At 58.7% G+C, this 23,259-nt stretch overlaps 2 protein-coding genes across 2 annotated transcripts; one reads left to right on the forward strand and one right to left on the reverse strand.

Annotated features, from left to right (window-relative positions):
* Positions 1–9,335: 9,335 nt before the first annotated feature.
* Positions 9,336–13,355, reverse strand: FBXW5 (F-box and WD repeat domain containing 5). The gene is made up of 9 exons (XM_058302752.2): positions 13,263–13,355; positions 12,340–12,554; positions 12,046–12,203; positions 11,643–11,817; positions 11,402–11,550; positions 10,890–11,313; positions 10,443–10,590; positions 10,160–10,372; positions 9,336–10,073 (listed from the first exon to the last, which is right to left on the reverse strand). Exons 2-9 carry the CDS (start codon positions 12,530–12,532, stop codon positions 9,836–9,838), a joined length of 1,698 nt encoding a protein of 565 aa, XP_058158735.1. The 5' UTR covers positions 12,533–12,554; positions 13,263–13,355; the 3' UTR covers positions 9,336–9,835.
* A 274-nt stretch (positions 13,356–13,629) lies between these two features.
* C8G (complement C8 gamma chain) lies at positions 13,630–15,446 on the forward strand. The gene is made up of 7 exons (XM_058302939.2): positions 13,630–14,071; positions 14,135–14,271; positions 14,382–14,452; positions 14,528–14,635; positions 14,771–14,872; positions 14,957–14,995; positions 15,200–15,446. The coding sequence occupies exons 1-7, from the start codon at positions 13,742–13,744 to the stop codon at positions 15,211–15,213; spliced, it is 801 nt and encodes a 266-aa protein (XP_058158922.1). The 5' UTR covers positions 13,630–13,741; the 3' UTR covers positions 15,214–15,446.
* The last annotated feature ends 7,813 nt before the right edge of the window (positions 15,447–23,259 follow it).

Genomic DNA, 23,259 nt, shown 5'->3' on the forward strand with positions numbered 1-23,259 from the left:
GTTGGCGTCTCCTTGTTCCCTTATCCTCTCCAAAGCAGGTGCCGGGATCGGGGGAGCCTTTCCTAGGTTGTTCTTTTCTCTAGTTTGTTTTAAAGTTGGTTTCTGTAGTTCTGTGTCCATAAGCAAGGATGCTGTGTCTAAAATACGTTTCGGAGATGGTGTGCACCCCGTGCCGAGCCTCCCAAGGCAGCTTGTTTCCAGGCCTCTGCGTGCTGATCGCGGCCCCAGCGCGTGGCGTCGCTGCAGACGCATCCAGCATTGCCTCTCTTGTGGGTGACGCCCGTGTCTCCCAGCTTGGGGCGCCTGTGAATGGTGCCAGGTCTCCCCTCTCCAGTCAGCGGAGGAGAACCTGTGGGTGATGAGCTGCTGCATTGGCAGCTGTTGCCAGTTGACCCTGCGTGGCCACCCTGCCCTCCAGTGCTGAGGCTCCCGGCCGCCGGGCCCTCCCGGACTGGATGAGCCTGCCGTCCGCAGCCTGGGAGTGTGGCAAGGGGGCCCTCCCGCTGACTGGCGTCTCCCTGGGACTCCATGGTCCTAGAATGGACTGCCGGGATATGTAGTTCTATATTTAACTTTCTGAGGAACTGCCAGCCTGTTTTCCAAGTAGCTACACCATTTTACATCCCCACCACGATGTATGAGGGTTCCTATTTCTCTGTGTCCTTATGCCAGTACTGCTCTGTTTTAATTTCTATAGTTAGGTAGTAAATTTTAAAATCAGGAAGTCCAAGTCCTCCAACTTTGTTCAAGATTATCTTGGCTATTCAGGGCCCAATACAGTTCCATATGAATTGGAGGATCAGCTTACCCATCTCTGCAAAAAAGGCTGCTGCAGTGTTGGTAGGGATTGCTTTGGATTTGTGGATCTCTGTAGGTGGTATTCCCATCTTAACAGTATCAAGTCTTTTACTCCATGAACACGGGATGTATTTCCATTTATTTGTGTCATCTTTAATTTCAGCAGTATTTTATAGTTACCAGTGTACAAGTCTTTCATCTTGGTTAAATTTATTTCTTGGTATCTTTTTCTTTTACATGTTGTTAGAAATCGAATTTTTTTTTTTTAGTTTCCTTTTCAGTTTGTTCGTTACTGGTGTAAGTGGAACCCAACAGACTTCTGTGTGTACCTTATGTGGCAGTTTGAGATTATGAATCCCAAAAAGAGGAAGATTGTAAACTAATCTATTCCTCTATTAATACCCGTTGTATTAAATTTGTAGGTTTTAAGTTTACTTGATAAAATCAATTTAGGGTGTTTTGTTTTGTTTTTTTTTAAGATTTATGTTATTTATCTCACCCCTGTGTGGCACAGCACTCCTTGTGCGGGGCTCTGCCGCATGTGGGCCAGCTCACCACGTGGGCCAGGAGGCCCTGGGTTTGAACCCTGGACCTCCCATATGGCAGATGCTCTATCGGTTGAGCCACATCCGCTTCCCAGTTTAGGGCTTTTGATTGGACCACATCAGCAGGGCATGACTCAGGGAGAGTCCCCCCCCTTGGTGGGCTGATCTAAATGGGTACTCACTCAAGAAGACACACGGAAGAGAGAGCGCCATAGGTGCCAAAGGGGAGAGAGAATGTTGTCATGTGACAGAAAGGAGGCTCAAATAGCTAAAGCCCAGGGAGAGATGAGCCATTTGCCTGATAGTTCTCGGCTCAAGAAAACAGAGCAGCTGAGCCCCTGAGCAGGCCCAGAGGAAACCGAGCCCTATGCCAGAGACTGACAGAGGAAGCCCTGAGAGCCCAGGCAGAGATTGTCCACATCTTGCTTCAGCATATGGCAGTTGGGTGAGGGGGGTGGGGGGTACATGGCCACCTCATATTTTTTTAATGTAATATTTTTTAAAAAAGAATTAAAAAAATAAAGAAAAAAGAAAAAAAAATACGGCAGCTGACTTTGGTGAGGAAGTACCTCTTACGGTACCTTGAGTTGGACTTTTCACTGCCTTAGGACTGTAAGCTTTTACTCCAAATAAATACCCTTATAAAAGCCAACAGATTTCTGGTACTTTGCATCAGCAGCCATTTGGCAGACTAGTACACCTTGTGTCCTGTAACTTGCTGAATGTACTAGCTCTAGGAGCTTTCTTGTGCATTCTTTGGATGTATACGACTGTGTCATCTGTGAATAGGGATAATTTGAATTCTTCTTTTCCAATTTTGATGCCTTTTATTTCTCTCCCTTGCCTGGATATGTATATTCATGTCTTTTAGTATTGGGAAGTTTTTGCCATTATTTCTTCAAATTCTTTTTCTACCTTTCTTTCCCTCTTCCCCACCCCAGGACCTCAAGTCTCTTGCTATGCCTGATGATGTCTCACAGGTCTTGCAGACTCTGTGCGTTAATTTTTTTCATTATTTTTTCTTTGTGTTCCTCATACTGGGTAATTTCTATGGTCTCCTCTTCAAGTTTGCTGATCTTTTTTTCTGCCTGTTCAGATCTGCTGTTGAATAGATCTAATGGGTATTGCATTTCACTTTAGTGTGTAACACCAAAGTTTGTTTGGATCCTTTTTATAATTTCCATCTTTTTATATTTCCTTGTTTTTATTTTGTCCAGATAATGTTAGATGAGTTTCATTTAGTTCTTTATATGTGGATACTTTCTGGAGTTATACTTATTTCTTCATTGGAGACTTTACTTTTACCATTGAACTACTTTTGTAAAACGTTAGTTTGCCTTATTTTATGATCTATTTTGGGCCCTCTAGTCTATTCTACTGACCTATCATTTACTTATACCACACTGTTTTTTTTAATGATTTATTTTTATATACCCCTCCCCCCCCGTTGTCTGCTCTCTGTATCCATTCACTGTGTGTTCTTCTGTGTCTGCTTGTATTCTTGTCAGGCGGCACCGGGAATCTGTGTCTTTTTTTGTTGTGTCATCTTGCATCAGCCCTCCGTGTATGCAGTGCCACTCCTGGGCGGGCTGCACTTTTTTATTCGTGGGGCAGCTCTCCTTGCGGGGCACACTCCTTGCGCATGGGGCTCCCCTACGCAGGGGACACCCCCACATGACACAGCATTCCTTGTGGGCATCAGCACTGCGCATGGGCCAGCTCCACATGGGTCAGGAGGCCCTGGGTTTGAGCCCTGGACCCCCTATATGGTAGGCAGATGCTCTGTCAGTTGAGCCACATCCGCTTCCCAAGGTTTATTTATTTCCCTCCCCTTGCTGCTTGCGCTGTCTGCTTTCTGTGTCCATTCGCTGCACATTCTTCTGCATCTGTTTGTCTTCTCTGCAGGAGGCATCAGGAACCGATCCCAGGGCCTTCCTGTGTGGGGGAGAGGTGCTCGATTGCTTGAGCCACCTGAGCTCCCTGGTTTGGTGTCTCATTGTCTTTCCTTGTGTCTTTTTCTAGTGTCATCTTGTGTCAGCTTGCTGAGCAGGCCAGCTGCCTTCATCAGGAGGCCCCAGGAACCAGGACCTCCCATATGGTAGACGGGAGCCCAATTACTTGAGCCACATCCGCTTATAATTCTTAAATTATTGTGATTCCTCCAACTTGAAGCTTGTTTTCAAAATTTTCTTTTTTTCAAAATTGTTTTAGTTAGTCTTGTTTCTATGCCAGTATTTAATTTTAGAATCAGCTTGTCCCTATCTACGAAAAATCTTGCTGGCTTTTTGATTGGCATTGTAATAAATCTGTCGCTCAATTTAAGAATTACCATCTATGTTTGTGTCTTCCAATCCACAAAGATGGATGTCTCTATTTAGGTCTTGATATCTTTCATCAGCATTTTGTTGTATGCAGCCTACATAACCTATACTTGTTTTGTTAGAGTTATGCTTATTTTTTTTCCCTAAACTATTGTAAGGTGGTTTTTTGTTTGCTTTTTTGTTTTTTTTCCTTCTGATTGAATATTCCTAGTGTGAAAGTGATTTTGTGTGATCTATGTATCTTTAAAAAAGAAAAAAAAGATAATTAAAAAAATTAAAAAGCATCCAAGTTGGGAAAAAAAAAGAAAAGTGAAAGGACTTTTGTGTGTTGACCTTTTATCTAATCTTCAGAAACTCAGCTGTCAGTTCTAGGAGTAATATTGTATGGAGGGTTTTTTATGGTTATGTCAGGTATAAACAGGGACAGTTTTATTTCTTCTTTTCCAATATGTGTGCCCTTTTTTCCTTTTTTTCTTGCCTTATTTCTCTGGCTAAGACCTTCTGTATGAGTTGAACAGGAATATTACAAGTGGATATCCTTGCCTTGCTCCCAGTCATGGGGGGAAACATTCCCTCTTTCACCATTAGATACAGTGTTAGCTGTCCATTGTCAAAATGCCCTTTTTAGGTTATCCTACTCTTTTTTTTTTTTAGATTTATTTACTTACTTATTTTTCCCCTTCTCGTTGTTTGTGCTTGCTGTCTGCTCATTTTCTTTTGAGGAGGCATCAGGAACCAAACCCAGGGCCTCCCTGTGGGCGGGAGTGGTCCAGGCGCCCAAGCCGCCTCTGCTCCCTCTTCTCCTACTTTTCTGAGAGCATTTTTCATGACTGCTTTGCCTGCATCAAGTTACATGATTAGTGTTTCTTTCTATACTGTTAATATAGAGGCTTTCCATTGATTTCCAAATATTGAATCAGATTTGCTTTCCTTGAGTAGACCCCATGTGATCATGGTGTATTATTTTATATATATTGCTGAATTTGATTTCTAATATTTTGTTAAGTGTTTTCCCTCTATATTCATGAGAGACATTGGTCTGTAGTTTTCTTTTTTGGGTTGTCTCTGTCTGAGTTTGGTATCAGGGTAGTTTTGGCCTTATAAAGAGTCTGGAAGTGTTCGTTCCATGTGTAGGATTGGTGCTACTTCATTCTTAAATGTTTGATAGAATTTGCCAGTTAAACCACCTGGTTTGTTTATTATAGGACTATTTGGGGTGTCTTTTTCTTCTTGGTCAAGTTTTGATAGTTTGTAGTTTTTGCAGAATTTATCCATTTTGTTTGAGTTATTGAAATCACATGTGTAGAGTCATTTGCAGTATTGCATTATCTTTTAACTCTTTACAGGTACTGTAGTGATATTCCCCTCTTTAATTCCTGATACTGGAAATTTATGTCAACTTTTTTTTTTCCCTTTGTAGATTTATAAATGTTATTTTTCTTTCCAAAGAACCAGTTTTGGGTTTCACTGATTTTTCTCTATTGCTTTTGTATTTTCAATCAAATTCATTGATTTCTTTTTACACTTTCTTTCATATAACAGGCTTGTTTTGCTCTAGAAGTTTCTTAAGGTAGAAATTTGAATAATTGAGATCTTTTTTCCTAACATGCTTTTCTTTTCTTATAATTCTATAAGCTTCCCTCCCAGCACTTGCTTTTGCTTTGTCCCACAAGTGTGATACATTGTACACACATTTTTCATTCAGTTCAAAATAAATATCTTCAGAGAAAGGGTGAGTTTTTGCTTGGTGGGCATAGAGTGTGAATGAATGAATGATTTCTGTTTTCCCTTGAGACTTTCTCACAAGGATTACTTACAAATGTGTTGTTTAATTTCCAAGTGTTTGGAGATTTTCCTGCTATCTTTCTGTATTAATTTCTAATTTAATTCTTCTATGGTCTGAGAATATTTAAACTTGAAGTCTGTTTTTTGACCCAAGATATTCCATGTGCACTTGAAAGGACTGTGCGTTCTGCCATTGGGTGGGATTTCCTGTCCATATCAATTAAACACAGTTTATGTCTTGCTCTGTGTCCTTGCTGACTTCTTGCTGACTTTTTATTTATCATGAGAGTCTCCAATTACAATTGTGGATTTCTCCATTTCTCCTCTCAGTCCAGTCACATTTTGCCTCCTGTATTTTGAGACTTTGTTGTAAGGTGCATGGATTGTCTTATTGGTGAATTTACCCTCTTATCACTATGAAATGTCCCTCTGCATCCTGGATAGTATTTTTTATTCTGAAATGCTTTACTTTGATAGTAGTATAGCCACTCCTGCTTTCTTTTGATCAGTATGTTCGTGGTGTATCTTTTCTCCTTTTGCTGTTAACCTATATCATATTTGAAGTTAGTTTCTTAGAGATGGCATATACTTGGGTCATTTTTTTTTTTTTTTACCTATTTTGAGCATAATATAATTTTGATATTATGTTTAAGTTCACTGTCTTACTGTTTTCTTTCCTGTCTTTAATGACATAGGGTTATCTGAACATTTTAAAATATCCATTTTAGCATATCTCTTGTGATTTTGACTGTCTCTTTGTATAGTGTTTTTTTTTTTTAAAGATTTATTTATTTATTTAATTCCCCCCCCCAAGTTGTCTGTTCTCTGTGTCTATTTGCTGCGTCTTGTTTCTTTGTCTGCTTCTGTTGTTGTCAGCGGCACGGGAAGTGTGTGCGGTGCCATTCCTGGGCAGGCTGCACTTTCTTTTGCTCTCCTTACGGGGTGCACTCCTTGCGCGTGGGGCTCCCCTACGCGGGGACACCCCTGCGTGGCGCGGCACTCCTTGCGCGCATCAGCGCTGCGCATGGGCCAGCTCCACACGGGTCAAGGAGGCCCGGGGTTTGAACCGCGGACCTCCCATGTGGTAGACGGACGCCCTAACCACTGGGCCAAGTCCGTTTCCCTGTATAGTGTTTTTAATGGTTGTTCCAAGGACCACAAAATACATACTTATTTTTTAGAATTAGTATTTTGTATTTTAGTTGGCCTGTAGAAACCTCACCACTCTAGGTCTCTTTACCATGCCATATTACATCTCTTACATCTTTCTATACTGGAAACCCCACCAGACAATATTATAATTTTTCTTTCACCTGTCAGGCATTTTAAAAGAACTCAGGAGAACATTCTGTATTTCTGGTTTCTATTGTTCTCCCTTCACTCCTTATGTGCCAAGTATCTTTCTGGCATTGTTTCCCTTTTGTCTAAAGAGCCTCCTTTAGCAGTTCTTTTAAAGCAGGCAGGCTGGCTGCAACATTCTTTTAGTTTTGTTTTATCTGAGACTTCATTTCACCTTCATTCATGAAGGACATTTTCGCTTGACATAGAATTCTGGGTTGATAGTTTTTTATTTTCAGTACTTTTAAAATGCCGTGCAGCTTGAGGAGAAATCTGCAGTTCCAGCCTTTGCTCCCCTGGAGGTAAGGCGTCCTTCTCCCGTGGGTGCCTTCAAGACTTCTTTGGTTTTCAGCAGTTTGAGAGGATGTGTCTGGGTGTGGATTTTTTAGGGTTTATCCTGGTTTGGGTTTGCTGTTGAATCTGTATGTTTACACCTTCCACCATATTTGGGCAATTGTTAGCCATTATTTATGCAAACCATTCTTTTCCTTTTGGGCTTCCAATGACACAAATATTAGGCCACAGATCCCTGAGGCTTTGTTTTGTTTTTTAGTCTTTTCTCTTCCTGTTGTTCACATTGGATCATTTCAGTTGATCTACTTTCAGTCAAGTCCACTTGCCCTGTCCACTGCCATTTCCTTTCTGCTATTGAGTCCATCGCATGAGTTTTTAAATTTTAAGTATTGTGCTTTCCAGTTCTATCTTTGCTGAGACTTTTGTACTTTACCTCCATTTTTCAATGTCTGTGATTGCTTGCTCAAATACTTATAATCGTTACTTCAGCATCCATTGGGGATTCCAACATCTGTGTGCTGTCTCATTTTTCGTGCCTGTCAGGTTTTTTTCCTGACAGTTGAAGTGTTCGTGGCTTTCTGCCTGCCGGTTAGTTTTAGATTATACCTAGACATTTTGAGTATTACTTTATGAGACTGGTGCTGTTCAAATCCTGTGGGAAATGTTGATGTGTTTCTTTCAGCGGGCACTTGTCTTGCTGTGTTCAGGGCTCCCACCTGCCCTCTGGGGCCATGATCCTTTGTCAACTCATTTGTTCATGGCTTGTACCCCCAACCGGCTTCACGTGTCATCAGTGGGACCTGGGTCCCCGTCAGCCAGTTCCCAAGATCTTGGGTGTGATCATTAGGATCAGCACCAAGCAGTTTGAGGAAGAGCCTTAGAGTTCAGAACAGCTGCCTCTCCCCGTGATCTCCTGGTAGTTTCTGGTTCCCTGGGACACCCCCGTTTGTTCCTTCAGCAGGAACTTGGGGTTCTCATTACCCCCCTCTGCCACGCCCTTCTTTGATTAGGCCACATCCGGACCCACACAGTGAGAGGGCAGAGAGCAAGTCCGTGTGCTCGGTCTCACCTCTTGGAACCAGAGCTGGAACCACAGCTGCACTGGACAGTGACGAAGGTCCCGTCTCAGTTGGGCTCAGGTGGGCTCCCATGGCTGCCAGCTCCGCTCACTCCCCATGAGCGGCTCTGGAGAGGTCAGCCTGGGGGTCCCAACGCTGCTGAGACTGCACTGGCTCCGCAGCCTTCTGCTGTGCGCACCTCAGTTCCAAACAGCTGCCACCACAGGAGGCGGGCCTGACATCTGCGCAGCACCCTCGGGCAGCACCGCTGCTGTGGCTTCCAGGGCCTGTGTCCTCCATGGTCTGCAGTCACGGGTTCAGGCGTCAGCACGTGTTCGAGAAACGTCTTTCTGCAATTCAGCCCCTTCTGTGAACACAACCCCCACCGCTGCCCACGAGCTCCCTGGGAGCCTTGCAGGCTTGTCGGGGTGTCTCGCCTTGTCCCTCTTCATTCCTCATCGTTCTCTGCATTACATTCAGGTTTGTCTCCACTCCTCTTCTGCTTCCTCATCCTCACACCAGCTGTGTCCAGCCCATTCTTGCACATATTGAGCCTTTTAAGGTCAAGGGTCTACGTGTTAATTTTCCAGTTTCTAATTGGCTCCCTTATTTTAACTTTTTACATGTTCTTGAGTCCTATCTCCACGTTTTTGAAGTTCTTTACACAAAATCACTAGCGTTTTCTGCTTTTTTCAAGAGTGTATTTGCATCTGCTGAGTTTGTCAGCTCTTAGGTCCGAGCCAGTGCAGGCTGGGCTGTTGGCAGCTCACCAGCTGTGGACCTTCTTGGGGTTCCGCGGCTCTTTGCCTTGCTCTTGCTCACATCTGCTGCCTTCAGGATTAACTCCAGCCGCCTCAGGGCTTCCCAGGAGAGCAGCAGCCTTCTGGGCTGTGCGGCCCATGCTGGTGGCTGTTGCAGCTGCTGCCCGGGGGCTCCCTGGGCACTGGCGACTAGCAGGAGCTCTTCCCAGGCCGGGGGCCCTGCAGCCCCATGGCTCCGCATTTCACACGGGCCCAGCGCTGCCTGGTGCCTCACAGGGCACTGAACGGGCAGCGCTTAGGCACGCAGACCCCACCACCGCCCCGGGCTGACCCAGGCCGCCCCCTCACAACCTGGAGGACAACCAAAGGTTGGGGGTGATGCGGGTTACCCTGGATACTTCCCCCCCTCCCTGCAGACAGCACAGAGACAGGAAGGGCTGCTGCCAGCTGTTTATTCAGGGCCCTGCACAGGTGACGGTGACGCAGTGGAGCCTGGTGTGTGCTGGGGCCTGTACCCGGCCAGCCTGACCCTCGTCCCAGCCACTGCTGGTTCACAGACCACGGCTTTGGGAGGGGAGGGGCCTGGGAGACACTGCCACCCAGCAGGCTGCCACCAGGCGTGGGGGTGGTGCCGGACCCCCTCCGAGGCCGTGGCCCTGTGGGAGGGTGGGTGAGACCAGGGCCTGCCGTGGCTGTGCACCTGGGGCTGGGGGGCCGCAGCCCCGTCCATGTCAGCCCCCACACTGAGGGCCGTGGCGGTGCGGGCTGTGCACGCTGCGAGCGTGGTGGGAGTCGTGCCACCCCTCCCAGCCCCTGCCAAGCCTGCCCGCCGAGCTGTGCCCCCGGCTCAGGGCAGAGACCCGTGGCGTCCTCCATGGCGTCCAAGTGACTCAAGGACACGCAGGATGCTCCGGCCACCAAGGCCCACGTGTCCCTCAGCGCCTGTGGCTGGCGAACCAGGAGAAGAAGGGGCGTGGGCGCAAGGCCTGGTGAGCACGCGCAGTGCGGGGTGAGCGCCAGGCTTTGATGGTGGCATCGTCGCTGGCGGTCAGCAGCAGCTCCTGCTCCAGGGGGCTGAAGACCACAGAGTTGACCACGTCCTCATGCCGCAGCCGGGCCAGGCAGATGTTGTAGTGGCGGTCCCAGATGTAGCCGTGCCGGTCCTCGGCCCCGCTGCGGGTGGGTGCAGAGTGAGGCCCCTGCCAGACCCCTCATACCGCCGGCTGCGTCCCGGCCCCGGCCCCTGCCCCGAGCCGCACCTGGCCACAAAGTCCCGGCTGACATCGAGGAAGATGAAGAAGCACTCATCATTGGGCGTGTAGGCGCGGTGGGCGCGCAGGGCGCGCTTTACCTCCTGCATGGTCTTGAGGTCAAACACGTGCAGGTCGATCTCCTCAGCGATGGGTGGTGGCTGCATGGGGTCGGCCACAACCGAGCCGCTGGGCCACGAGCGGCTGTTGACGTACAGGTACCTGCGCCAGGAACACCAGCTGGCAGGCCGCCCTGGGCGCAGGGCTCACAGGCGCTGCGCGGGGCACTCACCTGTTATCTGGCGACAGGCCCATCCCGATGACGTGGCCATGAATGTCGATGACGTGGTCCAGCGCGTCGAAGAACTCATCCGAGCCGCGTTCCTCGCCCAGCACAGGGCCCGCCGTGGTCATCTGGTGAGGCAGGATCTGCTTGATGCCTGCAGGGGAGGGGCGGTGAGGACAGCCCCCGCCCCGAAGCCCGCCCTCGGCCTGCCCGTTCGCGGAATCCTGGAACGCGAGCTGGTCCCTGACTCGCACTACTCCTCCGTGGACTGCGCGCCCCATTCGCCCCAGGAGCACATGGGTAAACGGAGGCAGGGCCCTAAGACTCGCTGCCACCTCAGGAACCCCCATCCCCTGCCCAAGGGCTCCAGGGGTGCCAAGGGGCTGGTGGGCACCAGCTGCGCAGGGCCCCCAGTCCACAGGGAGGCGGCAGGCGCCCCGCCCCACGCGTTACCGATCTGATGGGGCGAGTAGGTGAGGCAGCCGGTGGTGAAAATGAGGTACTTCCGCCTGGCTCCCGCCTCGCTGTGCTCGGGCGGCCGGGTGTGGCTCTGGGCCAGCAGCTTGGCCACCTTGGTCTCCAGCACGTTCTCAGACAGCTGGGCTGGGGCCCGCCCCTCCAGGATGGCGTCCAGGAAGTGCCGCAGGCCCTCCTTGGCCCGGGTCGGGCCTGGGCCAGCCCCCTCAGCGCCCTCCCTGCCGCCGCCCAGGTCAAAGACTCGGCAGGGGGGCGGGGCAGGGCCGCCGGCCTCCAGCAGCAGGTCTGGGCTGTCGAAGCGGCTGCAGTCGGCCACCATCACGGTGCGGACGGTGCTGGCGTTGAGGTTCTGAATCTTGAAGAGCCGCTTCACCACGTTCACGTTCTCGGACTCCACGTCCTAGGGGCGAGCAGGGGCTGCAGTGGGCACCCGGCCAGGATGTGCCAGCAGCAGAGGGGCACAGGACACGCGGGCGCCCCCGTCCCACCTGGAAGGCGTTATTGAGCCAGAGCACGGAGCAGGAGGTGATGTCCCCGATGCGGTGCAGGTTCCCTGAAATGAGGCTGGTCTCCGTGAGCCAGCAGCCAAAGACGTCGTAGGGCTTGTTCCGCACGCGCGAGAGCAGCGCAAACCTGTCTGCGGGGAGGGAGGCAGGCTGTCGAGGAGGGTAGAGAACAGGGGTCCTAGGGTGCTGCCTCGAGGGGGGGCACAGTGCAGCCCGGGCTCACCTAGGCTGATGACGGCGATCTCGCCGGACGAGGAGTTGTGGGGTCCCAGGAAGACGCCCGACACCAGCAGCAGTGAGTCGTCGGGGTTGAACTGGGAGAACTGGGTGTAGCTCCAGTTGTAGGGCCGCATGTCGGCACTGTGCAGCAGCGACACTGCCAGGTCGTTGTTCCAGATCTGTGCAGCCGCCGCAGGGTCAGCGCAGCCTGCCGAGCAGAGGCCTGGCGCTCCCTGCCGCCTCCACGAGGCCCAGAGCCCACCATGGACAGCTCCTTCCTGCCAGCCCCAGGGACCGCTTCTCTGAGGGCTGTTGGGGGTCCCCCCAAGCAGGCCAGGGGCCCATGTGCTGGCTGGCTGCCCAGGCCGCAGGCCTGACCCGGGCGGGGTGTGGCGGCCTGCACTCACCTTCACCGTGCAGTCCTTGGAGCAGGAAGCAAACTGGTGGCCTGAGTGGGCGAAGCTGAGGTGCAGGACCTGGTCCGTGTGCTCCCTCAGCGTCTGCATCTCCACGCAGGGCACCCGGTCGTAGAGCCGCTGGAACTCCTCATACCAGGAGGTGGCCGCTGCGGGGTGGGCGGGGCCGCGTCACCCGCGCCTGCGGAGCCCCCCTTCCCTTCGTGGCCGCGAGCCCCTCTGCGAAGCCCCTGCTGGCAGGTCTGCCCGGAGCACGGGGCGTCCGCGGCCTGCCCCACTGCTGACCTGGGTGCCGCGGCACGTCGCGGGCCACCTGGAAGTAGCGGTAGAACTGCTCCCTCCACAGGAACTCGTCCCGGGACACCGCCTGCCACTGGCGGCACACCAGCCCGGCGGCCAGCACGTCCGCGGGGCCCAGGCTCAGGAAGATCTGGTAGACGAGGCTGTCGGGGAGCAGGGGCGTGCCCCCCTCGTCCATCGCGACATTGTCCCAGGCGGCCCTGGAAGCCGCACAGCCCCCTCAGCCGAGGCCAGCGCGGGGCTCGGTGCCACCAGGTCCGCGGCGCGGGGGGGGGGGGGGCCTGAGCTGCCAGCGGGGCTGCCGGCCGCCCCTCCAGCACCACCACCAGCTCCTGCTGGGAACCCCCCTCCCCGGCTGCGCGTGGGGGGCGGCAGGCCGTCACCGCCCACCGGCCCAGGACGCCGTGGCTCCACGGGCCCCCGCGGCACCGCAGGCCTCTGGCCGCTGGCAGGGGACCCTCCTGCGCACTCCGGAGACTCGGAGGACAGGCATGGGGCCGCGCGGGCCCCTCGCCCCGAAGGGTCTCGGCCTCGAGGACACACCCCGGGGGCCCCTGCCCCGCCCCCACGGGGGCGCTCGGGCCGCCAGGCGGGTGCGTCAGGGCCGCGCTGACCCTCGGGCCCGTGGACGAGCGCGTGACCGGCCTTGCCCCGCGGCTTCAGCCAGCCGGGGACAGAGGCGGGCGACGGGCCTCGGGGCTCCGGGGGCAGGGGCGCGTCTCCCCCTCCCCGGGGCGGCTCGCCGCCCGGCGGCCTCGGCCCGCGTACGGCGCCCCGGCCCCGCAGGGCAGCCCCGGCCACTCCGCCCTCGCGCGGGCGCCGACGGGGGCAGAGACGAGGGGCGCGCCGAGGCCGCGGGGCCGGGGGCGGCCCCCAAGCGCAGGGCGGCGGGGCGCGGGCGCACTCACCGCGGCCGCCTCCGCCCGGCTGCGCTGTCCCCGCCGCCGCCCCGGCCTGCCCGCACGGACCCACTTCCGGCCCGCGGCGCCGCTCCCGCCGCCCCCCTGCGTCTCTATGATGAGGCCCGCCAGGCCCGACGCCACGAACCCGGAGGCATCGATGGCTGCGGAGGGCCGTCCGCGCCCGCTGTTTCAGCGCCTGCGCCTCGGGCCCCAGGCGGCGCTTCTTCGTGCGCATGCGCGCTTGCGGCCCTTTTTCCGACTCGCGGCCCGCTGCTGCTGGGAGGGGGCGTGGTCGCGACCGGGGCCGTGGGCGGGGCGAGGACTCTGCTGCGCGGGTTCGAGACTTGGCCCCGGTGCGGGCCGTCGGGCTCCGAGCACGGAGGCTTCTGTAGCCCAGTGGACTTGGCAGTGGGCTAAGACTATTTCTGCCTCACGGGGGATTTTGGGAGACCCACGGATAAAAGGTTGAGCACTGGCCCCCGTGGATGTGGAGGGGCCAGGGTCGCCTAGGACTCTGTTCACAAGACATGGGCGCGCGACCCTGTCGGGAAGTGGGGGATGGAGGCCAGACGGCCAGGGCAGGGACTGGGCGGCACTGGACAATGGACTCTGACCCGGGAACGGCCCGTCCTGTCCCCAGCCTCCCCCAGTCGCTCCCAGCCGCCGCCGCCGCCACCATGCTGCCCGCCCAGGCTGCGCTCCTCGCGGCCCTGCTGCTGGCCCCGGGCTCCCTGGGCTGGAGGGCGCGGGGCCCCCCGCGGTGGCCGTCCCCCATCAGCGCCGTGGCCCCGCAGGCCCGCTTCGACGTCGAGCAGGTAGCAGCTGGGCAGACGCTGGGCGGGCGCCCCCCGGCCCCCAGCCTCACCCGCCGCCCGCAGTTCGCAGGGACGTGGCTCCTCGCGGCCGTGGCCTCCGAGTGCCGCTTCCTGCGGGAGCAGGGCCACCGCGCCGAGGCCACCGCGCTGCGTGCGGAACCCCGGGGCGCGGCCTGGACCGCCAGCACCCTCCTCAAGCTGTGAGCCCCGGCGGCCGCGCCCCCCGCCCCCAAGCCCCCGCCCCCACCCGGCCCGGGCCGCCCGGGGGCTGAGGTCTCCGCGCGCTTGCTCCCCTCCCTCCCCGCTCCAGGGACGGGGTCTGCTGGCAGGTGCGGCAGCTCTACGAACACGCCGGGGCCGCGGGCCGCTTCCTGCTCCCAGGTGAGGAGGGCGGGGCGGGGGGCGCGGGGGGCGCGGGGGCGCGGGCGGCGGTGCTGACGCGGCCCCCCCCCGCAGCCCGCGGCGCCCGGGGGCCCGTGCACGTGGTGGTCGGCGAGACGGACTACCGGGGCTTCGCCGTCCTGCACCTGCAGAGCGCGCGGCAGCTGTCGGTGAAGCTGTACGGTGCGCGCCCCTCGGCCGCGGCGTGGAGGGGCGGGGGGCGGCGGGGGGCGGCGGGGGAGGGGCGGCGGGGGCGGGGGAGGAGGGGCGGCGGCCCCGCCCTCGGCTCCCGCGTCCCAGCCCGGCCTGTCCCCGCAGCGCGCTCGCTCCCGGTCACTGACTCGGCCCTGAGCGCCTTCGAGCGGCGGGTCCACGCGGCCAACCTGACCGAGGACCACGTCCTGTTCTTCCCCAAATACGGTGAGCGCGCCCCGCCCCGCGCGGCCCCCGCGCGGCCCGAGCCCACGGCCGCGCCCACCCCGCTGACTGCCCCTGCGCCCCCAGGCTTCTGCGACTCCGCCGACCAGTTCCACACCCTGGACGGTAGGTGGGGGGGGGGCCCTGCGGGGCCGGGGGGCGGGGCCTGGGGCGGGAGGGGGCTTGCGGGGTGGAGGGGGGGACACCTGCGGGGCGGGGCCTGGGGCGGGGGCGGGGTAGGTCTGCGGGGCCCAGGGGGGGGGCGGGGGTGGCCTCCGGTGGGGGCGGCCTGCGGGCCGGGGCCGGGGCGAGCGCGCGTCTGTGCCGCAGAGACGAGGGGCTGAGGCCGCCGGGACGGGCAGGAGGCGGCCGCGCGGGCGTGCCCTGGAGAGAAGCCCCTCGGCGAGCCCCGTGGACCCCTCGCGCGGCTCAGGCACGCGGGCACCTGGTTCCTGCCGCCCCCGCCGGGGGCACTGCCCCGCCCGAGCCCCCACCCCGAGCTGTCCGTCCTCCGCGGAGCTTCAGGGCGCCGTCCGGCCGGGGCGGGGGGGCCCTTCTCATTAAAAGTCCTTCCGGCGCCCCGACTCCTTCCTTTCCGCCTGGGCCTCTGCCCTCCCCGGGCGGCCCTCGTCGCTCCCGGCGCTTGGGACAGAGCTGCTGCGCCGCGCGGACCGGAGGGGACGCGCGTGTGCCCCTTACGTGAGGGGGTGGGGACGCGGGGCGCCCTGCACTCCCGGGCCTCGGTTTCCCCTCTGCCCCCTGCTCTGCCCCTGCCCCTGAGCACCCCCTGCGGTCCCGCTGGGCTCCGGGGCCGGGCTGAGACGGAGGCCCGCCTCCTTCCCTGCGGGGGCAAAGCACACGTGACCTCGGATCAGGTGGGGGGCGGAGACCCCTCCTCGGTCCCCAGACCTGGGGACGGCTCTCTGGCATCCCGGAGGCTGGCCTGGCCGGTGACAGTGCCGGGCTGGTGGGGCCTGTGCCCAGAGAGAAGGGGCGTGGTCGAGTGTCGGCACCAAGGAAGGAGCGGGTGGCGGGGGTAGCAGCTCCGGCCGGGGGCCCAGCTCAGCCGCCTCGCCGCCGGGATTGGGGTGAGCAAGGGTTTCCAGACACACGCAGCAGAGCCCCCTGACCCGGCCTGGACGGCCCCTCGGGACCCCACATGGAGGGGCGGGGAGCGGGGAGGGCGGGGGAGCCGGCTCTGGGCTGAATCGGGGGTTCACTGTTCTCCCTGCCAGCCCCCCCCATCCACACATCGGGGTCCCCGCTGCCACCCGGCCCCAGGGGTCACGGGACAGTGGAGAAGACCTGCCAAAAAGGAGGCTGAGGGGTGGAGAGACAGCTGGTCCAGGGCCGGAGGCGCTCAGGCAGAGACTCGGATTCCAGCGCCTGCGGGGGGGACAGACGGGCAGGAGGGCAGGGGCCACCCCAAACTCGGGGCCAAGTGGGGTTCTGTGTGGCAGGCTCTGGACCCAGGCCCCACGGTGAGCCCACGCCCCCCAGACCCTGCCCCGCCCCCCCACAAGAAGCCCAGCCCCCAGGCCCTGCCCGCTCCCACAACACGACCCCCCACAGCGATCCCACTCCCCGCAGGCACCGCCCCGCCCCCCACCGGGAGCCTAGCCCCCACACACTGAGCAGGCTCCCCCCCACGCCCCCACACCCTGCCCCACTGCGCAAGCACAAGGCTGTTCTCCGTTTGCTGGAGGTCCAGGGACCCACGTGGCTGCTGCAGGGGCTTTGAGGGGTGCCCCTCACCCACACACACCTGCCTCCCCGCAATGGTGGGTGCCTCGGGCCGCTCCAGCCTCTCTCCGAGGCCCCCTCCCCAGGCCTCCTTCCTGCCACTGGACCTCGCCCACTCGCTTTGTCTCTGGCCAGGCCTGGCTGGTGTGACCCACTGGCCGTTCCCCAGGGGTGCTGCGGGGGGTGGGCTGGCGCCGCCCAGGGGAACCAGGGATGGGAGGACTTGGGGAGGGGCAGGGCCAGGCTGAGGAAGGAGGAACAGGGCACGCGGGGCCTGACCTGCGGCCCTCCCACGTCCACCTCGTAAGTCAGCGGACGCGGTGGGCAGGCGCCAGGCCCTGGGAGCGCCACCCCAGGGACGGGTGAAGGTGCGCAGCCCTGTGGGTGAGGGCAGATAGCTGGGGGTCCACGGGTGAGTCAGGGGACGCTGCCGAGCTGCCTCCCGCCTCCAGCTGGACTGCGGGGAGTTACAGGCTAGGCTGGCCTGGTCCCTCTGCCGCTGCATCGCCCACTCGCCCCCTGGGCCGGGAGGGGCAGAGGGGTCACCGGCTTGGGGTGGGCGGTTGCCAGGAGGGCCCAGCAGCCGCGCGGGCGGCTCAGTGTCTCCACTGGGTAGGCTGTGAAATAGGGCGGAGCAGGGAGAGGGGAAGGCGGGGGCCAGGCTCCAGGGGCTTCGACGGGACCCTAACCCCCAGTCAGGGACAAGAGACCCTCAGAACGTAGCGACAGAGACCAGCAGGCTCCTGGGTGCTGGGCTGGGCTCAGACACCCCCCCACGGCCAGCACCGCCCTGGCCCCAGAGGTCTCCTCCGCGTGGGGGGCCTCAGCCCCCAAAGGAAGTGCTGGCATCGGCACCAACGTCTCCAGGGTGTGAAGTGATGGGCACAGTCAGTACAAGAGAACCCCAAGATCCCTGAGCTCAGGGGTGGGGAGGTTGGGGCAGGATGTTGGCGGCAGGATGGTGAAGGATGCTGGGCGATGCTGGGGGGAGCTGGGGGGGGAGCTGGGGAGGGTGCTGGGGGGGGGCTGGGGAGGGTGCTGGGGGGAGCTGGGGGGGGTCTGTGCAGGGGCAGAACTCGGCTGTTGAGGTGAGGGAGCACTACCTCCTGGGGGCAAGCGTCCACAGCACAGCGCCAGGGTGCCTGAGAAATCACATGCCAGTTGCAGAAATAAGCCAGTCTCAGACTTGTCATTCTTGAGAAATGCGTGTGAACTAGATCACCAGTTTGCTTTTTTTTAAAAAAGATTTATTTATTATTTATTTTATTTTATCCCCCCCACCCCCACCCCCACCCCCACCCCGGTTGTCTGTTCTCTGTGTCTATTTGCTGCGTGTTCTTCTTTGTCCGCTTCTGTTCTTGTCAGCGGCACGGGAATCTGTGTTTCTTTTTGTTGCATCATCTTGTGTCAGCTATCCGTGTATGCGGCACCATTCCTGGGCAGGCTGCACTTTCTTTCCCACGGGGCGGCTCTCCTTACAGGGTGCACTCCCTGCACGTGGGGCACCCCTACGCGGGGGACACCCCTGCATGGCATGGCACTCCTTGTGCGCATCAGCACTGCACGTGGGCCACCTCCACACGGATCAAGGAGGCCCGAGGTTTGAACCGCGGAGCTCGCATATGGTAGACGGATGCCCTATCCACTGGGCCAAGTCCGCTTCCCACCAGTTTGCTCTTATACAGAGACCAGGTGACACGGGATGCCTGGATTGGAATGCACTTGATTTTTATAAAAAGAACTAATAAGACCTAAATAAATTTTCAAAAATTAGGTAAGGCTATTTGAATAATTTTATTTAAAAATAGTATTCAAGAAAATGAAAATACAACCCACAGAATGGAAGAACATATTTGGAAATTATATACCTGATAAGAATTTTACATCCAGAATATATAAAGAACAACTCAACAGCGAAAAGAAAACCCAATTTAAAAATGGACAAAAGACTTGAACAGACATTCTTCCAAAGACTATTCAAACAGCCAGTGAGTGTGTGAAAAGATGCTCAACATCAGTAGTCATTAGGGAAATGCAAATTAGAGAGCGGAAAAGAAAAGTCAGTCAGTGATGATGAGGATGTGGAGAAATAGGAACCCTCGTGCTTTGCTGGGGGAAACAGTTTGGTGGTTCCTCAGGCTAAACCTAGAATGACCACATGCCCAGCAATGCCCCTCCTGGGCATATTCCCCAAAGAAGTGGCAGCAGGACTCAGACAGGGAGTTCCACACCAACGTTCCCAGCGGCATCATCCGCAGGAGCCAAGAGGAGGCGCCACCCGCCGTTCACCTGCCGTGCACCCGCCGTCCAGCAGGTGACGGAGAAACACTCCGCAGCAGGATGAAGTGGGGTGCTGGGACACGCTACGGCGCACCTCGGAGACATCGTGTCGAGTGAAGAAGCCAGACAAGGCCCCTGTGTATGGCTCTCTTACATTAAAGACTTCGAGTGGACAAATCCAGAGACACAAAGCTGAATAGTGGCAACCGGCCGGGAAGCGGAGCTCCGGGTGAACCTGCATTCTTCTTTTTTCAAGATTTATTTTTGTTTATTTCCCGCCCCCCCCCCACAGTTGTCTGCTCTCTGTGTCCATTCGCTGTGTGTTCTTCTGTGTCCGCTTGTATTCTTGTCAGCGGCACCTGGAAACTGTGTCTCTCTTTTTTTTTTATTGTGTCATCTTGCTGCGTCAGCCCTCCGTGTGTGCGGCACCACTCCTGGGTGGGCTGTGCTTTTTTTCGCGCAGGGCGGCTCTCCTTGCAGGGCACACTCCTTGCGTGTGGGGCTCCCCTACACGGGGGACACCCCTGCGTGGCAGGGCACTCCTTGCGTGCATCAGTGTTGGCGATTTGGGCCCGAAGGGTATCAGGAATGAAAGAAAGAGAAAAAGGAGAATGAAAGAAAGAGAAAGAGAGAGTTGGGATCAGGGGGTCTTCGAGTAGAGACGCATCAGACAACTTTATTTTTTACAAGGGGCTCTCTGTATACCCCAGACTATGTGAGAACAAGCAGCAACATGCAGTTAACTATCAGCATTACTCATGATCTAAGGAATTTAAAAAGAAATCTTATTTCAAGGTGCAAAGTCCAAAGTGTTCTATTTACTAGAAATATATGTGCTCATTTTTCTCTTTGCCTGTGGCATCATCCTGATAGCCATCAAGCATTCAACCTTTGCATTCCTTCTGTTGCAAGCGTAGCCATGGAGACAGCACGTCTCTCCTTGCAAGACCACTGTGCCTCAGTTTTCAACACATCAGCACTGTGCATGCCAGCTCCTCACACAGGCCTGGAGGCCCTGGGTTTGAACCCTGGACCTCCCATGTGGTAGGCGGATGCTCTATCAGTTGAGCCACATCACATCCCCCAAGCCTGAATTCTGCTTTAGGGTGATGAGAACAGTGGGAAAGGTGGTGAGTCAGGGAGCCTTGCCATGTGCTTCAAGTCAAAGACTTGTCCAGTAAAATGCCTAAATGAGGGCGGTGGACTTGGCCCAGTGGTTAGGGCGTCCGTCTACCACATGGGAGGTCTGCGGTTCAAACCCCAGGCCTCCTTGACCGGTGTGGAGTTGGCCCACGCGCAGCGCTGATGCATGCAAGGAGTGTCATGCCACGTAGGGGTGTCCCCCGCGTAGGAGAGCCCCACGCACAAGGAGTGCGCTCCATAAGGAGAGCTGCCCAGGGCGAAAGAAAGTGCAGCCTGCCCAGGAATGGTGCCGCACACACGGAGAGCTGACACAGCAAGATGACACAACAAAAAGAAACACAGATTCCCGTGCCGCTGACAACAACAGAAGCGGACCAAGAAGATGTAGCAAATGGACACAGAACAGACAACCGGGGGGGGGGGGGTAAGGTGAGGTAGGGAGGGGAGAGAAATAAATAAATCTTAAAAAAAAATGCCTAAATGATTAGGCTGTGCGCATCTCACCACAACTTACATAAATTACTTAAAACACTCAGTGTTATATACACACTTGCCTTTTAATTCTACTTGGTTATTTTGAATATTTTAGAAGGAAAGAGCAGCTTTAAAAATCTGTGAAAAGGAAGGTTTAATTTGCAGTCTTGCCAGAGTCCCTCGGGTGGCGGGGGCCCGGTGGGGGTCCGGCGGCCGCGAGGGCAGCAGGACACTATTTGAGGAGTCCCGGATCCCGCTCCCCCCTACACACAGTGAGTGGCCCCGGGGCGGCCACACCCACAACGCGGTCCTGAGACAGTGATGCCCGAGGCTGTGCCACCGGCGGGGGACCTGGTGGCGGAGGGGACAGGGCCGCCCTCCGCAGCCCCCTTCCCACTCGGTGGCCTCGGCCGCCCCCTCGTGCCCCGGCCTCCAGCCCAGCACCGTTCCCCTTAAGCTGGCCATGTGCCCCCCACCCCGGGGGGTCCCCTTGCCCCAGATCAGAGGCTCCGGAAACAGCTTCCAGGGTGCAGGGGTGGGGGGCACGGAACACACTGCAGGTGCCGTGGGGCCAGGAGACGAGGTGGGGGGACGGGGGGAGCAGGACAGGCCCAGCTGAGCAGGCCGGGGGGGGCGTGGCGCAACTCTTTCTTGCTTTCTGCTGTTCTGGGGTGCTGAGGTGGAGGCCCATAGGGAGGGGACAGGACGGGGCAGCCCCACAGGCCACTGGGGGCCTCGATAGGGGGCAGGAGTTTTCCCGTGAGCCCAGGGAGGGACGCCCAGGGCGGTGGGCGCGGGTGGGGGACCGGAAGGGGCTTGTTTTCTCCGGGTCAGCGAGGTCAGCAGCTCCTGGGGGGGTTGCTCTCGGCGGGGTGTGTGCGGTGGGGGGTGGAGTGTGGGGTGGGAGTGGAGGTGGGTTGTCTCCGGAGACCTGGGGGGCACCGTCGCTGGTGGAGACTCGGTTGGGGAGGGGGCCCCTGGAAGGAGAAGGGCGAGTTGCTGGGAGGGGCGGGGGTCTCAGTGGCAGGCCCGACGGCGCGGGGAGGGGTTTCGAGGGACGCGCGTGCTCGGGGCGTCGCCGTGGGAGGCCGGCGTGGCGCTGCCGCTCCAGGCCGCGCGCGGGCCAGTCACGCCGCGGCCGGTCTAAATGCCGCCCCCACCCTCCTCTGCCGGGACCCCCGCGCCGCCCGAGGCCGCTCAGCCCTCCAGCCCCGCCCCCCGCCCCCCAACCCCCCCCCCCCCGGCTCCAGGCAGCCCCGCCCCTTCCACGCCACCCGTGGGTGCCCTCGCCAGGCCACGCCCTTTAGGACGGTGGACTGTACCACGTGACTCCCTGCGACGCGGAGCCCCTGTCCCCCGGGGACCTCCGGCCACGGCTGTGCCCCCTCTGGACACGCTGCCGGCCCCTCCCCACCAGGCCTTCCCCAGCTCCTGGGGAGCAGCCCCCTCCTGGAGACCCCGCCCCTGGCCGCCCCCCGCGCCCCAGCCGAGGGCATCGCCCAGCCCCTGGGCAGCTACCGCCCCCCTCTGAGTCGGCCTCCCCTCGCCCCGGCCCCTCGACGCGCCCCCTGCTCCCCGGGTCTTCCCACTTCAGGGCAACAGCCGTCCCGAGACTCCTGCCCTCGGGCTGCAGCCCTGGCCCCCACCCCTGCCCCCACGGGAGCCTGCAGGCCCCTAGAACAGCCTCCCCGCGCCAGGCCCCCACCCGCCCCCCAGCCCCCCCGCAGCCCCCTCCCCAGGGGCGCCCCCTGGCCGGCTCCTAGGAAATCCTGGGCCCGGCTCTGCGCGCCGGTCAGGAAGCTTCTAGAGCTGACCCTTTACAGTGTAGGCCGAGGCCCCGTGAGGGCGGGGCCGCAGGCGCGCAGCCCCCGCGCAGTCCCCGGCACCGGGCGCCAGGACGGTCACTGCCCACTCCCCTGGCCTTGGCCCTCGCTCACCGCTCAAGCCCTCGCTGGGAAAGGCACGCGGGCGCCCCTTCCCTATCAGCCCCCGCGCCCGCGGCCACCCGGAGGCCCCGCCCGCAACCCCCCCCCCAGTCTCGGCGGGGGCGGGCGCTGGCGGCCCGGGGCCCACCCCGCTCCAGCATCGGGGATCTGGTTTGTCTTCACCTCCTCTGGTGCCGGCGGCCAGCGCGCGGTGACGCCAGCGGGGGGCAGGCGCCAGAGCTCAGGGACCCCCACCCCGGAGGCCAGCCTGGGCCCCCGCTCTGCCCACCCACGGGGGCTGCCCTCTGCCTGCTCCACCCAGCCCCGGGATTCCCAGAGGAGGGCTCAGGCAGCTTCCCTCTTCCAGGAGGGGGAGACCCAGGGCACTCCTGGGTGACCCCGAGTCCCTTGTGAGCAGGACTGGAATGAGGGAGGAGGCGGCAGGGCCGGGTGCTGGGGCTCCCCGGCTGCTGGTCCCTCCCTCCCCAGCCTCCTCCTCACGCTGCGGCCAGCGCGCGCCCTCCAGTGGCCAGTGAGGAGTATCAGCGGGGCCAGGGATGGAGGGGGGATCACCCCCCCCCCCCCGTGGTGGCTGGAACCCCAAGCCTGCCTGAGCCACCCCCACCTGCGCCTCTGCCTGTTCTGGCACCCACTGCCCTGGTAGAAGGGGTCCCACTCGCATTACACGCTCCCTGTCCCTGGCCACCCCCTGCTGCACACACCCCCACCCATTGCTCAGTCCCTGGGGGCTCCCCGTCACCCAGGGGTGGGTCTGTGCCTCCCGCTGGCCCGATGCACCCCCTCCTGTCCCCCCCAAACCCCGTC

This window comes from Dasypus novemcinctus, chromosome 8 (genome assembly GCF_030445035.2).
Source record: "Dasypus novemcinctus isolate mDasNov1 chromosome 8, mDasNov1.1.hap2, whole genome shotgun sequence".
Lineage (NCBI taxonomy): Eukaryota > Metazoa > Chordata > Mammalia > Cingulata > Dasypodidae > Dasypus > Dasypus novemcinctus.

Bases quoted from the DNA above. Each gene is read 5' to 3' on its own strand.
- C8G (XM_058302939.2), top strand. From the start codon at position 13,742: ATGTGGAGGGGCCAGGGTCGCCTAGGACTCTGTTCACAAGACATGGGC. The intron at 14,272-14,381 runs GTGAGCCCCGGC...TCCCCGCTCCAG, and splicing joins GCCAGCACCCTCCTCAAGCT to GGACGGGGTCTGCTGGCAGG. The intron at 14,636-14,770 runs GTGCGCGCCCCT...CTGTCCCCGCAG, and splicing joins GCTGTCGGTGAAGCTGTACG to CGCGCTCGCTCCCGGTCACT.
- FBXW5 (XM_058302752.2), bottom strand. From the start codon at position 12,532: ATGGACGAGGGGGGCACGCCCCTGCTCCCCGACAGCCTCGTCTACCAG. The intron at 10,591-10,889 runs GTAACGCGTGGG...CCTCCCCTGCAG, and splicing joins CTACTCGCCCCATCAGATCG to GCATCAAGCAGATCCTGCCT. The intron at 10,373-10,442 runs GTGAGTGCCCCG...TTCCTGGCGCAG, and splicing joins GGCCTGTCGCCAGATAACAG to GTACCTGTACGTCAACAGCC.